Source organism: Podarcis tiliguerta (assembly GCF_965153285.1).
Source record: "Podarcis tiliguerta genome assembly, chromosome: 1".
Taxonomy (NCBI): domain Eukaryota; kingdom Metazoa; phylum Chordata; class Lepidosauria; order Squamata; family Lacertidae; genus Podarcis; species Podarcis tiliguerta.
The window spans coordinates 29,930,001-29,945,952 of record NC_139534.1 but is presented as its reverse complement, the minus strand read 5'-3'; the positions used below and the strand labels follow the sequence as shown (position 1 = coordinate 29,945,952).

Genomic DNA, 15,952 nt, shown 5'->3' with positions numbered 1-15,952 from the left:
ATAAGAGCCTTATTCTCCCCTCCACACACACACCTCCCCACACCAATGAAACTTTTATTCATCGTTACTAACCATTATGGCAGACATCCCCTTATATAAATATCAAAAAAAGGTAATGAGTCTTTCCTGGAATAAGATGCATTTTAATTAGATCCTACAGCACTTGAGAGACTTTAGTTCAATTCCCACCAGTCAGGGTCAGAAATGCAGGCACAGTAGTTAGCAGCCAGTTTTGAATCTCAAATGCACAGAGTAAGATGGGGGTCATTCGCTGGAGCAGGTACCCAAAGGGAAGGGTAAAACACAAGGCAAGGATTATTTCACATCCTCCAAAATGCTACGTAGGGAGGAGCAGCGGCCTTTCCTGGCAGAGTGACACGGGAAGAGGTGAGAATCTGCCTGTCACTGGGCACAACCAGCCGTTTGCATCAGGCCACAGGGAAACCTGGTGTTATTTATGAGATAGACACCAGTTAGCTAGACATTCCTCTGATATGGATCCCAAGGTGGCTTACAACAGTGGACATGTGTAGGCTTGTGTATATGTGTGTATATATGTGTGTGTGTGTATATAAAATTCCATAAACTACAGCAAAGCAGAAGAGTAAAAACCTGGTGATTTTTTAAATTTATTTTTTGTATGTAGTGCTTTCTTAATAATATCAACTCTATGACAACTCTAATATCAACTCTATGACAACTTAATAACAACTCTATGACAACTCTCTTCCAACTCTATGATTCTATGATTCTATAGGAGTGCTCTGATGGTGTTTCCTGCTTGGCAGGGGGTTGGACTCGATGGCCCTTGTGGTCTCTTCCAACTCTATGATTCTATGATTCTAGGAGTTGGGAATCCACTACAGGAAATGTCCTCTCAATGCCCTCCTAGCACTTGAAGTGTATATTTTTTAGAACCCACCTAATTTTTGTTACTGTAAATTGTTGTAGACTGCTTTTAATATAGTGTTTTAATAATGTAACCTACCCCAGGACCTTAGGTAAAGGGTGGGTAATGAATCATCATCATCATATCATAGGGATTTATTTTTTGTATGTAGTGCTTTTGTATGTAGTGCCTAGCTGACTTTGGGCCATACAGTGAGTCCAGGGTGATTTAAGGCTTTATATCCTCATAGAATCAGCCACAGTGACTCACAGCCAAGGAATGCAGAGCCCTCAGAATTGGTGGTACACCATCCCTCCAGGCTACCCCAGATCACAACCTGGCACAGAAAACTGCACCAGCTTTATATTCTGGACCATCTCCAAGGAAACCTGCGTCCCCATCACACAAACAGTATTTCTTTTCCAAAGCTATACTTTGTTCTTGTTTCACCCTCTCCACCCTTGTGACACAGATTTAAGTGCTACAGACATCAAAACTGGGAAGGGGAAAGCTGAAGTTCTACATACGCAACATCTTTTGATGGGGATAAAGGACATGTACTCCAGTTCTGTCTGCATGCTGGTTGTGAGGCCTTACAGGTGGAAAACAGCCTTATGTTGAGGTGGGGGGGGCATGTTGGAGTCGGGCCTGGCACGACTATGAGGCTTCCTCAGACCACTGCTGTGGTTTCAGCCTTGGAACAGCATCTTTGAACTTCTTCTCTCCAGTGTTGCAGCAAGGGACATGGTACCCAGAATCTTCTTTCTTTTTGATCTCTTCTGTTGTCTGTTTGTGGCCGCTTTTGCTTACAACACAGGTTTGCATTGCAGCAAAGTTGTCTGTGTCTCTTACGATGGAAACTTAATCTGGGTTTTGTGTTTGTGCGAAAACTTTTCAATAAAAGTTGGTTTGTTTGTTTTAAAAAGAGTACCACTATTTGAGAAGAATAAATTAGTACCAAGCAGGAAATTCTGCTTCATTTTGAGGGGGGTAGTTTGGGGGGAAAGACAAGTATGGTAAATTTGTAAAAATATGTGTGGTGTGGAGAAAGCAGACAGGAGGGAACACAGTGCATAATTAAGGGATGAAATGCGTTGGATGTGGTGATGATCACTAGCTTAGATGACTGTAAAGGGGGATTAGACAAATCCATGAAGAAATAAGGCTGTCAACAGTGACTAGTCTGGATGGCCATATAAACGGCCTCGTCTCAGTATACCTGGAGGAGTGTCTCCATCCCCATCGTTCAGCCCAGACAGTGAGGTCCTCCTCCAAGGGTCTTCTGCTGGTTCCCTCATTGCGAGAAGTGAAGTTACAGGGAACCAGGCAGAGGGCTTTCTCAGCAGTGGTGCCCACCCTGTGGAACGCCCTCCCATCAGATGTCAAGGAGATAAAGAACTACATACCTTTTAGAAGACATCTGAAGGCAGCCCAGTAGCAGGAAGTTTTTCATGTTTGACATTTCACTATGTTCTTATATATGCTGTAAGCCACCCAGAGCGGCTGGGGAAACTCAGCCAGATGGACGCAGTATAAATAATAAATTTATTGTTGTTGTTTTTGCCATTGTTGTTATTCTTGTTGTTGTATACTATCTCCAGGATCAAAGATTATGTGTTTGTGAATACTGGTCACTAGGGGACCACGGGGAAACAAGACTGTTGTGAGTTTCACAGATATATCTGCTTGGCCACTGTAGAAATCTAGATAGGCTGGACTAGATAGGCCTTTGGCCTGATCCAGCAGGATTCTTCTTATGTTCTTAACGCAGGGATGACCCAAGACATTTTGCTGCCCAAGTTGAAGAAGACCCATCCCATTTTGTATAGAAAGGGTTATCTGGATGGTAGTTGAATCTAACGTTGATGCTGGCCATGGGACAGTACCCACCACCTCACCAAGAGGCTAGTTTAGGGGGATCAAAGCAGGTTGCATATCACACACAGCTCTGTCCTTGGACAGAAAGGAGCAGCTGGAGATCTGGCACCATCTGCAGCCTAAGGTAGTTGTCTCACTCTGCCTAATGGTGGGGCTGGTCCTGATTGAACTCATTTGGCGAGCCCCACATCTTCATTCGTGTGTGTGCAAACATTGCCCAGAAACTATATTCCAAGACTGTTTCAATTTAGACTGCAGATTGAATGCTCTCTCTCTAATATATCTATATCTATTTCTAAACTTCCTGCAAGGCATTCAGGGCAATACGTTCTGCATTCCAAGGAAGGAACCCAGCTCAGTCCTTCTACCTTTTTAAAAATGCCTCCTTTGAAGAGGTTAAAATGAATGAACTGAGCCTGGAAACATATTCTGTGTTTCAGTGCATTTCTCCATTCATTGGTTGGCAGTGATAAGAAATGCACAGTGTGATGTCATCCGGGCATGGGAACAAGTTATAGAGGAGGCGGAGTTAGTCCAAGACGTTATTGCTGCCTGGGCAGCAAATGGTCGACTCCCCTGCCCAAATCAAAGATGTTTAGAACCCAGGCCAGCTATGGTTTTTTGGCACATGAGACAGAGAAACACATAGGCACCTCACCCCCTTCCTGGCAATAAGATGCAATAACGAGAAATTAAGTAACCAACATTGTGTTGTCCTTTCACAACTGCCTAACACTTTTGCCTCACAATGCTTCATGGCAGTGTCAGCCCTGGGAAGGGGAGAATGGTATCCCATTGCTTATAGTAACATGTGGTTCCATCCTCAGAATCCAGAATCATTCAACAAAATACTATAAATTTCTGGAAAATAGCCTTGAGTGGGGCATGTTTGCATAGGGTATTAGCAAGGCTTAGACAAAATACATTCATCATGAGAAGTTGTTGTCTGGATGTAACAGAAATGGTAAAAGTCTAGGATTTTGCCTGGAGATCTTCCGTGCCACCACTGATTTCAGCACATCAGCTGCAGTGCCAGAAATATTTATTTTACAATGTTGTTTCAAGACAAAATTAGGCAACACTTTTTCAACACCAGATATATATATAGAGAGAGAGAGGTGTTTGAGTTTGTATTACGAAATTAGATTCAAGTTTGCAAATTTTTACTTGGGAAGGGGGGGGACTATACCTCAGCAATTGTGTAAACAAACAATGTCAGCTCGGTAGGAGGCCAGATTATCTCTTGGAGAAAGAAAAGGGAAAGTTTTCTTGGAAAGGGGCCAGCTTTAGGTAGGGGGTGTTTAAAGCCTTGGGAGTTACTGTAGCAATAGAAAAGATTAATAATTTGCACATGTGAGACTCTTGGCAAGCAGGATGCAGCTGTAAAGTATTAACCCCTCTTGAGAGATGTAAAAACATAGAGCAGCTGAGAAGAAAGAGGTTAGGGGAGTAGAAAGTGAGAGTATGCTAGTACAGATGTCCTAGAAGAGAAAATATGTAAAGTGGGCTTGTGGATTTGAATGCAATTTAAGCACGGACAGACCTCTTTAATATTTAGGATGCAGATAAAAGCAACAACAAAAGATGAAATACCGACAAGGTGCCATGCTGTTATTCAGAACCAACCGGTTTAATCATAAGCCTTGTGTAAAATCCCACCACTCTTCACTGAGAAAGGGAGGCGTTGAGATGGTCCGGCCCTCATGGGCTAGAGTCTGTGGCATGCTAAATTGAGACCTGCCCTCCTTGGATGCTTTCGGAACATGAGCATTATACACAGTTCTTGCCCACAGAATTCATAGGAGACAAAGGATTAAAACACAAGAGTGAAACACGGTTTGGATCAGATAGGTGCAAGACAGAAACCAAGGTTCAGCCTGCAACTGTTGGGAAACACCAATTTGTAGCATTAGTTCATCTCCAGCTTCCTAGTGGAGAGTGTTTTATAAGTGTGCAGTGGTACAGCAGCTACGTGGCTGCTTGGTCATAACTGAATTGATCCTCCATTGCAATAGCACTCTAACTGTAACTAATCTCCATTTCAGGAATGCCCTTTGCACTTGGCCAGAGGAATATTTCTGCTTGATACAAGAACCAGGAAAATCCCCCTCCTGCATGCCACTACTTTCAAACATCTTGCAGCTACACTTAACAGCTGCAACTCCAGCACCCTCCAAAAAATCAAAAAGTAAAGATAGAATTAACTGAGCTGTAAAGGGAGGCACCGATAGTGAACAAGGCCACTGCTTTGGCCATGTCATGATTGCCATCTTCATATAAACAACCCCAATCTGCCTTAAATTGAGAAAATGGAGTTAGCAAGCCCAAACCAGCCTCCTATATACCAATACAATATACCATGAGAAAATATGCACCTTCTCACATAGCCAGGCTATCCATTACTGTACTAATCAAGGTGACCTCAAACATTTCACAATTGCAGCAACCATAATACATGTCTCCTTCATTTTTCATCTTTCTGGTGGGACACCCAAAAGTGAAATCCTTATTCCTCCCCTATGAAGAAATACATCTCAGGGCTAGTTCATGCATCCATGTACATCACTTGGATACCTGCTCACTTTATGACTGGCAGGAGGATCTGTGAACTTACTCACTGAAAAGTATGAATATTTTTAAGGATAGTTTGAAATGTATGTTTGTTTGTATATTCGTAATATATATGTATTAATGTTGAATTATTTTAATAATAAAATATTTAAAAAATTTTAAAAAGAAAAGAAAGAAAAGTATTGTGTTTGGGGATGATAGAGAAGTTCTTCCTCTGATTGGCAATTAATACATGTCAATCATCTCTTGCATCAACCCATATTCACAATGGAAGAGATGGGTAAGTTCCTTCTTTAGCTGTTAGGCCAGAAGTACACAAAAAGTAGATGTATCTCATATTCATATTTACAATATATATAGGCAGCAGGGAGAGTATTATCCTTGGCAATTCATCATGCTGTTTAAATTGTTCATTTTTCCATAGATCTATCCACCCTAAACAAATCAGAATGAGATGCTCCTCCTTTGGTGGTTGTGAGTTGTTTCCTCAGGGAGGGGGTGAGATGATGGCTGAAGTGTGTTGGAGGTTCTGTCAGTTTGATTGGCAGAATTTTTTGGGTGCGAGTATTTGTAAGTGGTACACAAACATAAAATGCACGACACCTTCAGTCAAAGCAACCTCAAAAGCACTGAAGTTGTCTTGAAAACCAATTGTGCAATTCAAAACAAACATTTCCAGATGCCTGGCACAAGGATAACTCTGGTCTTCTGTGATTATGATCTAATTGGTTGTTAGATTAGATTAGATAGACAGACTGACAGACAAATAGACCTGCATTGCACTTCACTAAGATTTGAGCACCAAGATCAGTCATCGTTACTATAACCACTTGTTCTTTTCTTTTTTCTTTCTTTTTCTTGCTCTCTGTTGCTCTTATTAAGGCCCAAGAGATGAAGGTAGTTTTGTAAAAGCACTCTCTCATGTCCTTTCAGCTCTTGAGACAGATAATAATCTGAGAGTAGCTCTCTTCAGCAGACAAAAACTGTCACAAAATTGCCCCAGTCACTTGCGTCTTTAAATGCATCATATTTACTTACAAAGAAGACGGGGAAACCTTTACACTAGGGGAGAAAAAAATGAATCAGAAAATGGCATGACTTAGGTAAACACAAGGGTGATAGTTTCATACAAAGACTTAAATCGTCCTGGGGTTTTCTTTTAACAAAAATGATAGTCCACATTAGAGACTGTAAAATCAAGCCAAAAAATACAATCAGCACTGCCTGCATCTTGGCATGAACACTCTTAACATGGAGATCTCTTTTCAACCTTTGCTTGTCTTCCATTTGCTCATATTTCTTTTGTATTTTTTTGTAATTTCCCTACAACAGCAGATCATCTTAAAAAGCCATTGAAAGTTTACTCATGCCCTAGTCCCACTGAAATCAAGGTAAAAACATTATGCATTTTATTTTACTTTTTAAAAAGAAGGCTCGCCCACACATAGAAACATATGAATTTGTGCTGCTTCCAAATATGGCCGCAATCCTGTAAATACTTCCTTCATCTTGACACACATGAGTAACCTTTTGATTACAGTGGAAAAATTCATCATATTCACTCAGTGTAAGTGCGCCAAATGACTAACTACAAAACTGTAGGAAAGAAAATTGCAAAATAAGTATCTTTGAAAAGAGTCTTGTCAGGTAATGAAAGGTGCTATGCTTGCAAAGGTTTCTAGAACGACATTTTAATTGCATTAAGTTGTGACTAAGAAATGAGTCTGCTTTTGCAGTGAATACATTATGTAAATATTAACAATTTAAGCAGAAATTATCCAAATGCGGTGAACCTTTTTTTTTAAGAAGACGAAGAAGAAGAGGAGGAGGAGGAGGAGGAGGAGGAAGAAGAAGACATAACCACAAACACCAATAACTTGTCCCTTGAAACAGACTTTTAAATACATTTCTAAAATGCTAGGGGAGAAATTGCCCCCCCCCAAAAAAAAAATTAAAGCATGATAAGATTAGAATAACCAGAATATTGCACAGAAAGACAAACTTGGTGCCTGGCTACAGAAAGTGTTCCACATTCAAAATAAGATGATCAATTATGATAATAATGACTTGGAGAGCTTTTCCAGTCTGTATCTGCATTGGAATTGTTTTTGAGATGCTCTTTATTGTTTTGTCACCTGTTGTTTGCAGCCCTGGGTTCCCTTTGGGAAAGCAGTGGGACATAAAAAAATTATATCACTTAAATAAATATATGTTATACAATATGTGATAGAAACATAATAAAAGAACATGAAAGATAGCCTCTCACTTTCTCAGCGACCAATAATAAGCATGGCCAGCACTGAAACTCTGAAAATGCTTGGGTGAACAAATACATTTTTAACGGGGATGAAATAAGTGAACCAGGATGTAGGTGTGTTATGTTCCTGTGTACTCTCCCAATATGCATTAATACCAGTCTATGCTTGTCAGCACAGCTGGCCTTTCCTGTGCTAGGCACTGTACAAAAAAGCAAGTTATTAAGCATCCATTTAAACTCACTAACTGCTGTACAATGTATATTTCAAAGATATGAGGAATCCTGCCTTCCTGCATTCAAGCTAAATTCATTTCATTTATAACACGCCTTTCTGCAATGAGCTCAAGCACCAACACTAACAGACAGTTAAAAACTAACGTTTAAGGTATTAAAGATGAACCTAAAATTAAAACTCAGCAGCACAATTTAACAAAACGGTAGAGCACAAATCTTAAAAAACTTGAGCCTGTCTGAATGAATGTATCTTGAAACTCTGCCTAAAGGCATGGAGAGAGGAAGCCTAACAAATTTTCTGTGGGAAGAACATTCCATTTTGGGTCCCATCACTGGAAAAAAGCCCTATTTTTGTACTCACGCTTAGTGCAATTTCATGGTGACTGGATGGAGAGTGGTTCCTGCCTTAAGGCTGGAGTGGGCCCATATAGGAGGAGATGGTCTTTGAGTTAAGGAACTTGAAGGAACTTGGTTGTAGGCCAAGTTAGGGCTTCAAAAGTTAACGTCAACCTTCTAAACTGACCCAAGAAGCAAAGAGGAAACCAGCATAGGCATTACAAGATCATCATTACGTGTATGGTTAGTGAACAATTATTATTCCTGGTCAGTTGGGATAAGAGATTGCATGTAGGAGGAGGAGATTCTGATGCCGTACGTATTTTGGCAAATAATTAAATGGGCGGAATCCAACATCATGTTATGTAGTATTTGCGCAAGCATATGAGGTTGCCAGATGGAACAATCTCTCTGCCTCTCCCATCGTATGCATTTCTGGGGGTTCTCGTGACTTCTCCACAGTCAATTTCAAGGGTGTGGGGTATGCAGGGGGAGGAGAGGTGGAAAACCCCATTATGCAAACAGAAGCCTTTCTCCAGAGTTTCCACTGACACATTAGGTGAATCCTGCCCAATATGTTTAGTGGCAGCAGCAATCTAATCCATGGGTAGGCAAACTAAGGCCCGGGGGCCGGATACGGCCCAATCACCTTCTAAATCCGGCCTGCGGACGGTCCAGGAATCAGCGTGTGTCCTTTTATTTAAAATGCACTCTGGGTTATTTGTGGGGCATAGGAATTCATTCATTTCCCCCCACCCCAAAATATAGCCTGGCCCCCCACAAGGTCTGAGAGATAGTGGACCGGCCCCCTGCTGAAAATTTTGCTGACCCCTGTAATCTATTGACTTATATGTATGGCCTACCCTATCCCAATGATATTGGGCAGCAAAACTCTCTCATTCAACTATCTCCATTTGCCCATTTAATCTTAAACCCCAAAAGCCAATGCAGAAAAGAAAGTTTTGTGTACTTCCAAAGAAAAAGTCAGGCTTAATATACTATTATGCTGAATAACTCTAACAGTAGTTGCAAAGTGGGGTAAATTACTAAGGAGGATTTTAACTCCTCATTTTAACTTTGGACTAGGTGGCTTAAATCACTTACCAAAATGAACCATGCAATAGAATCTTGGAGCAAATATTTCATGGAAATCTAAACCTGGGCATCCAAGAAGATTGCATAAAGTTACTAAATATGCCTGCATTTTTTTTGGGGGGGGGGTCTGGAATTCTGAATATTTATTGGCTTCTTGCCTTGCCATGAAATATACGTTCACGTAGCCAAGGCTCAAGCACAAAATTGCCAGTGCAAGCCTTATTTGTGGAACATGTGAATTATTCAAGGACTTTTCAGCATGACCCAAATATTATAGCCTGCCTCCAAAAATCTCAGGCAGCAGGAAGGGGAGAGTGGGCAAGGAGAGTTTCAGTTTAGAAGACCTAAATTTTCAAGCTCCATTACTACATATATTTTGAAATCAAATCATATAAAATCTGGACACAAACATACTCTTTTTTTATGCACATCCATTGAACATTTTGATTTTTCCATAAATGAAGATGAAAAATTTCCTAGACTCCAGCTTGGGCTCCACACTTTGATCTTGACATTTGCCGTATCATAGGAGCCAACTTCTAGAGGAACCTCCCCTAAAATATTTGAGGGGGCCGCCTTCCAAAGTTGATGGGCACTGCCAGTCAAATGGTGTGTGTTTGCACCGCATCTTATGATCGATTATGTGGGGTGGAGCTTACCTGCTTCTTCCATTATTTTATTCAAGTTGAATTCCATAGGCCTGAAGTCCTGATTTCCTTCTCTCTTCTTTCTGTGTTATAGATGGCAAAGCCTTTCTAGCAAATACATTCTGTCTTTAAGCTTTGTTAAAATTCTTTGACAGGACAGTTTCCTACATTTTACTCATCTTTTGCAGCCAACAAATACATTTTAATGGTCTCTAAAGGGGTTTTAAATGAGCAGAGTGAAATATATTTATTTGCATTTAACCACAGCAATACATCCAATATTGTCTCTTCATTGCTATTGTATCTTCATTGCTCAGAGATATGTTTTTTCTAATACAGCTTAAGAGGCTATAAACCTCAGGGGTGTCTATCTCCTGCAATGTAATTAATTTTAATTGTATTACAGACGTTTTCAGATTTGCTAACTTCTGTCTTCTTAAAAGAGAGAAACAGACAGAGAAAACATCATGTGTTTACTAATTAAGCCGCTAAAATGAAGGGGGGTGGGGGAAAGGAGCTCAGTGTTGGAAGGAAAATATATATATATATTTTCATCAGGTCATCTTTAGCAGTCAGAGGGCAGGCGTTTTTATTTTAAAACTCAGGAATACTATAGATATTGACTTTAAAAATATCACTTGAAATTTGAATTTGCCTTCAGCATGAAATGTTTTTGTGTGCCAGTCCATCTCTGACAAGAGAAACAGACTTTACTCAATGGTAGCAAAATTTTACTTTGTAATCGAAAAGTAGTCCCTTCCTGTGATCACGATGTCTTTTTAGTATTCAGCCCAGAGGATTCAGAAAAAGATTACATTTACCATAATTAACATATATGTAAATGGAGATCATGGCTATGAATGATAAATTTTCATAGCAATTTAAACCTTGTTCAAATTAATCAACCATACAGACACTTGATTAATGAAAGGCAGCATCACTTTAAAATGCAACATGTTAATATATATTTCTGTTATCGCTGATCAAAGAATCTTTAAACATAAACCAATTAAGCCAAGGTTCAATCTACATTTTTACTGGCTTAATTCCTACATAATTATAACCGTATTGGAGGGGGGGAGGAATAAAAAGCATTTTATTCTATTTCATATTTATTCACTAAATTGACTTGTAAAGCAGAGACTTGCAATGCATCAATAAAATGTATCCAAAAACTGTAGCAAAACATCAACAGATAATTTAACAAAAGCCCACAAATTTTACAACTAGAATTGCAAGTGGGCGTTTTCTTTTCTTTGCTTTTTTGTCTATGGCTGCCACCTTCGTCTTCTTCTTCTTCTTCTTCCTGCTGTCTTGGCAATATGGTATGCAGAAATTTATCAGTAGAAACGTCTCCCAGCATGGAGATAAAATGGAAAAAAACCCAGTTGCTGGAGTTCAAGAGTGTTAGCGTGTTGTTGTGCTTTATGTCCAGTTTCTTGTCTTCCCACAGGCATTTGGTTGGCCACCCTAAGAACAGAATGCTGGACTAGATGGGCCCTTGGACTGAGCCACCAGCCTCTTCTTATGCTCTTCTGCATAGGAGCAGGCCAGAAAAAGGTGGGAATCCTATGCTTTGTCATTTTCAGCACTGTAGCTAATAGAGGTGTAGAATAATAGAGGTGCAGACAGATTTATATAGCTTATGGCAAGTGCCAGAAGCTGTTTAAGAAGAATATCAGTGTGGCAATATATCAAGAACTGTCTGTCAAAAATAGCAAGCAAATACAACTTTCCACTAAGAGCTCAGAATAGATAGATAGATGATAGATATAGTCAATAGTGCAAACATTGTATTTGCCTGGTTTGCATGTCATAGTAAGGCAGACTTTGGGCATACTGTAGGTTCTCTGCTACAGGTCGTTATTAGTGAGGAGAGCACTTAACACACTTAGGACTCTGCTACATTTGTAAAGAAAAAGCGCTTTATATGCATTATAACACTGTGACACCAGATGGCGCTGTGCACTCCTGTCTTTTGCCAACGTGATTTCCCTTTTTGAACATGTTTTCCTGAAACGCTTTTTGAATGTATCTAGATCCAGCCTACTTCAAACCTTGGCTAAGCTCAGTGTGGTGCAGTGGGAAGAAAGTGGCTGTTGACTCCTCTTTGGGAGCCTGCACATTTGCGTGGTCCCCAATATGCCATAGTTTGGCTAACCATGATATGCAAACCAGACCATTGTGTTATTATGTCCTTGGACATTTTCTAAAAGGTACTGGTGGAGTCTCATCATACAAAAGGAGTTAATTTTAAATGGTTTGTTTGGGAGAAGACATGGGAACACATGATTTTTCAGGACTGTTGGGCAACAATTCTATGAACACAGGGATTGCATACTGTAAGTTAATGAGATCCAGAGTAGTTGTTAGAATGTTGGACCTAGGATCAAGGTTCAGATCCTCACTTGGCCAGGAAGTGCACTTGGGCCAGTCACTGTCTCTCAGCCTAACCTACTTCACAGGGTTGCTGTCATGATAAAATGGGAAGGAGAAGGCCCAATATATTTTGCTGCTTGTGGCAAAGGGTAAGATGGAGTCCCCTTCTATTCTATGAAGCTGACTGGACTGGCAGGTGAAACACGCCTAAGTATTGGCAATGGAATAGTGACCTCTAGCATACCTGAGGGCAGCAGGCTAGTTCAAGAGGGTTCTTGACAGGCCTGCAAGACACACAACACTGATACTTAGCAGATGTGAATGTCTTGGGTGCTCAAAATGAATGTATGTGTGTGTGTGTGTGTGTACCATTGCTGCTCCCTAGCACTTGCCACCTGAGGCGATTACCTCACTCTGCCTAATGGGAGGTCCCTCATCCTAGCTACGTTTTAGGGAAATCTTTTGCTTCAACACATGAAATAACATATTTTGTTAAATGCTTTAGACACATACTGTTGATATCTGGTTCTGCCCACAAAGATCCATGTCACACTGCAGGTTCTGATAGTCTATCACCTACTAAACAGGGAGCAATGGCTTTTAGGAATTGGGATTGCATTGTGAACTGCCTCTTTTTATGACTGCCTGCCACTATTTTGTAAGAACTGTTTCAACTCTCGGTTGCCCTTCTTAGAAACTCCTGCAGTATCCGCAACTAAACACTCGTGTAATGAAGAGTTTTTGAAACAGAAATATTGACAACTATTTATATACAACCAGTCTAGATTACGATTTGATCCCATTGACAACACCCCAGTTGAGTACACCAGATGGAGAGGAAACATACATTTTTAATGATTCTTTGTGTGAGAGAGATATAGCCTCCAAAAATTGTTTTTGACAAAATTGGGAATATATGTCAATTTGTCAGGATCATATTTTGGCAAACATAGTATTGAAAGGTCACTGGTCAAACAAGTTTTATTTTATTTTCACATAGCAGCTTGAAAAATTCTGTCAGTTTGCAACATTAGCTCCACATTCAGTGTTTTTTGTGTGGAGCCTTGGCAAAATTTTGTTCTTCCCTAGCTCTGTGTTTGACTATAGAAAGCACTGGAGATTCTCCAATAATTCCCACCTCCAGTATGTCTCACTGCACTGGTTTAACTGCTCACTAAAACACAGGAACACCAGTCAGAGAGAGTAGCAAAAAAGGGATTGTGATTGTATCATGTGGGTGACCTTGCATTCGTTAGTATGGATATAAAAAGCAAACGTAACAAACACGCTTAAAAACACTGGCACTTTTTTGGGGGGAGGGGCGGAGTGCTATGCCTTAATCTTGTATAGATGAGCAGTCTTTTAACCTTGCTGTGAATCTAAACACCTTCACCTCACTCAAATATCTTTGTTTTATAAAACTGCACACTTGTTGAAATGTGATCATCTTGCCAGCAGCTTCCTCTGTACTTGTCAACTGCTAACCAGTTCAGTTTACTTGTACTTGTCTCTATGAAACCCATATCCAGGCAAGACGTTTGGCATTTCCACAATAATGTGGAGAGGCGGAGGGGGTGGGTGGGTAGACAGAATACTTTGGGCATGCTGTGGGGAAAAATATCGATGGTATATTGCCAGCACTTTTTCTTTCTTTTTTAAGTGTTGCAAACAACAACAGCAACAGCAGCAGCAGCAACAACATCATCATTATTCCAGTCTGCCTGGGGTGCAAGGAGTTTTGAAAATAAAAAGTGGCAATTGTACAGTAGTTCTCTCTTGGTAGGAAGTTAGCTGCTTTGGAAATGCCTCTCTTCTTCTTCTTCTTCTTCTTCTTCTTCTTCTTCTTCTTCTTCTTCTTCTTCTTCTTCTTCTTCTTCTCTCTCTCTCTCTCTCTCCTTTCTTTCTTCTCTCTTTCTCCTCTTCTCCTCCCTCCCTCTCTCTCTCCCTTCTCTCTCTCTCTCTCTCTCTCTCTCTCACACACACAAAAAAAAAAACCCAACACATTTTTGACTTATTTATAGCTCTCACATGAGAGGGGATGGTGGGGTCACAGCTTCTAGCTCCACAATTACAGCCTTGGCCCCCTCCCCACATGGGGGCATGTCTGTATGCACACAGGTTTCAAGGGGAGGCAAACAGGTGTGTCTTGAACAGGCTCTTGCTACGGATTCCTCCCCTTCATTGCATGAGTGGCAGAAGGCGGGGCCTTGCTTTCCCTTCCACGTGACGCTTAGTTGTGTGAAGAGAACACCTGACTGGGAATTAGGTAGCCAGAGTCCTCCTCCTGCAAACCCCAGACCTGACAGAAGGTGCTCGCCCTGCTCTCCCGGAGGGTTGGCATGGCTGGCAAAAATGAAACTGCAGTCAGATCAAAAGCAGCTGGAGCCCATTCGGGGTATGTCCGTGAGAAATGGCAGCTGGCCTCACAACTTTGCTGCCTCGCGGTTCGGGCATGAGGAAATGAGCCGAGAGGACATGCCTGCGGTTGCTGCTTCCACTGTTTGGGCCATGTTGAAAACGCACCTGAAATGGCCCAAAGTCAAAATACCTGTAACGGGACAGAGGGTGGAAAGGATCAGGCCCGTAAACTAGCAACCCAGTCGGCCCTAACCAGACTCCTGAGGCTTCGTTGTTCCTGGCAGAAGAAAGGAAACCTATGAGGGGAACAAGCAGCTGCATGTGTTTCATTTGGTTTTGTTTCATTTCATTTATTTAAAAGCGTTTATGAGGCTGAAATTGGGGGAGGGGGGTAATGCCTCAGTAAGCGGAGCAGAGAACGTCTGTAAATCCCTGAGGGAACAGGCAGAAAAGCCTCCATTTTGAAGAAGCAGCAAACCTCCTGAGGTAAATTCCCAGGTTCGTATTCTCAAAGCTTTATTGGCGTATGTACAAGATTTCAGTAGGGTTCAATACAAAAGGACCACTCATTAAAAGAATAAAAATAAAATCCTGCAACTTAACACTTAAGTTAGTTAGTTAGTATAGCATTCACAAATCCTGAGGTAAACTCAATAGTGGATAGCAGTGAAGAGGCCATTGCTAAGAATAAAAATAAGAAGGATAAAAATGTGTGAAGAATATTTTTATTCTTATTTTAATTTTTATTCTTATTTATTTATTCTTATTACTTTGTCAAAATAAAAAAAAATATTATAAAAAGAGGCCATTGCTGGGCCTAGCTAGCGAAGGTGTTGGAAGGATTTCATAGCTAGAAAATATCTTGGAGGTAGTGAGAGAAATAGGAAGATACTTATGAAATAATAATAATAATAATAATAATAATAATGAATAATAATAATAATAATAATAATAGGAAAAAGGAAGATATTTAAGAGATAATGATAGTGGGTTGCTATTGTTTTTCTGTCACTTGCCCCAATGCTCTCTTTTTCTTTTGAATATTGAATAATAATAATCATCATTATTATTATTGGCTGCAACCACGCTTTTGGGTTATGTAGCAAATCTGCCTGATCCTGAGTCAGACCATAGCTTAGAATTATCTGGTCTGACTGGCACTAGGGATTGAACCTGAGACCTTCTGCATGCAAGGCAGAGAGGCCTTACCACTGAACTACAGTCCTTCAAACTACTTCTGAGCATGCATATTTTGCAGCTCCTTTATCTCTTTATGTTTATGTGCTTTAAGGAACCTCAGTGGTGGAA

The 15,952-nt window shown here is 40.5% G+C and overlaps 1 protein-coding gene across 13 annotated transcripts in view; it reads left to right on the top strand.

Moving 5' to 3' along the window:
• Positions 1-14,322: 14,322 nt before the first annotated feature.
• The window catches only part of LOC310664653 (uncharacterized protein), a gene marked incomplete at its 5' end in the record, with an annotated part of 413,140 nt that continues 411,510 nt past the window's right edge, over positions 14,323-15,952 (top strand). For 2 of the 13 annotated variants that reach the window (XR_014505008.1, XR_014505009.1), the window contains one exon: positions 14,347-15,142. Coding sequence is in view for 2 of the 13 variants with exons in the window: in XM_083414003.1 (XP_083270129.1) it covers positions 14,387-14,681 (295 nt within the window). Of the gene's footprint in view, positions 15,143-15,952 lie in introns of all 13 variants that reach the window. The other 11 variants (XM_083414003.1, XR_014505007.1, XR_014505010.1 and 8 more) reach the window with 11 other exon arrangements.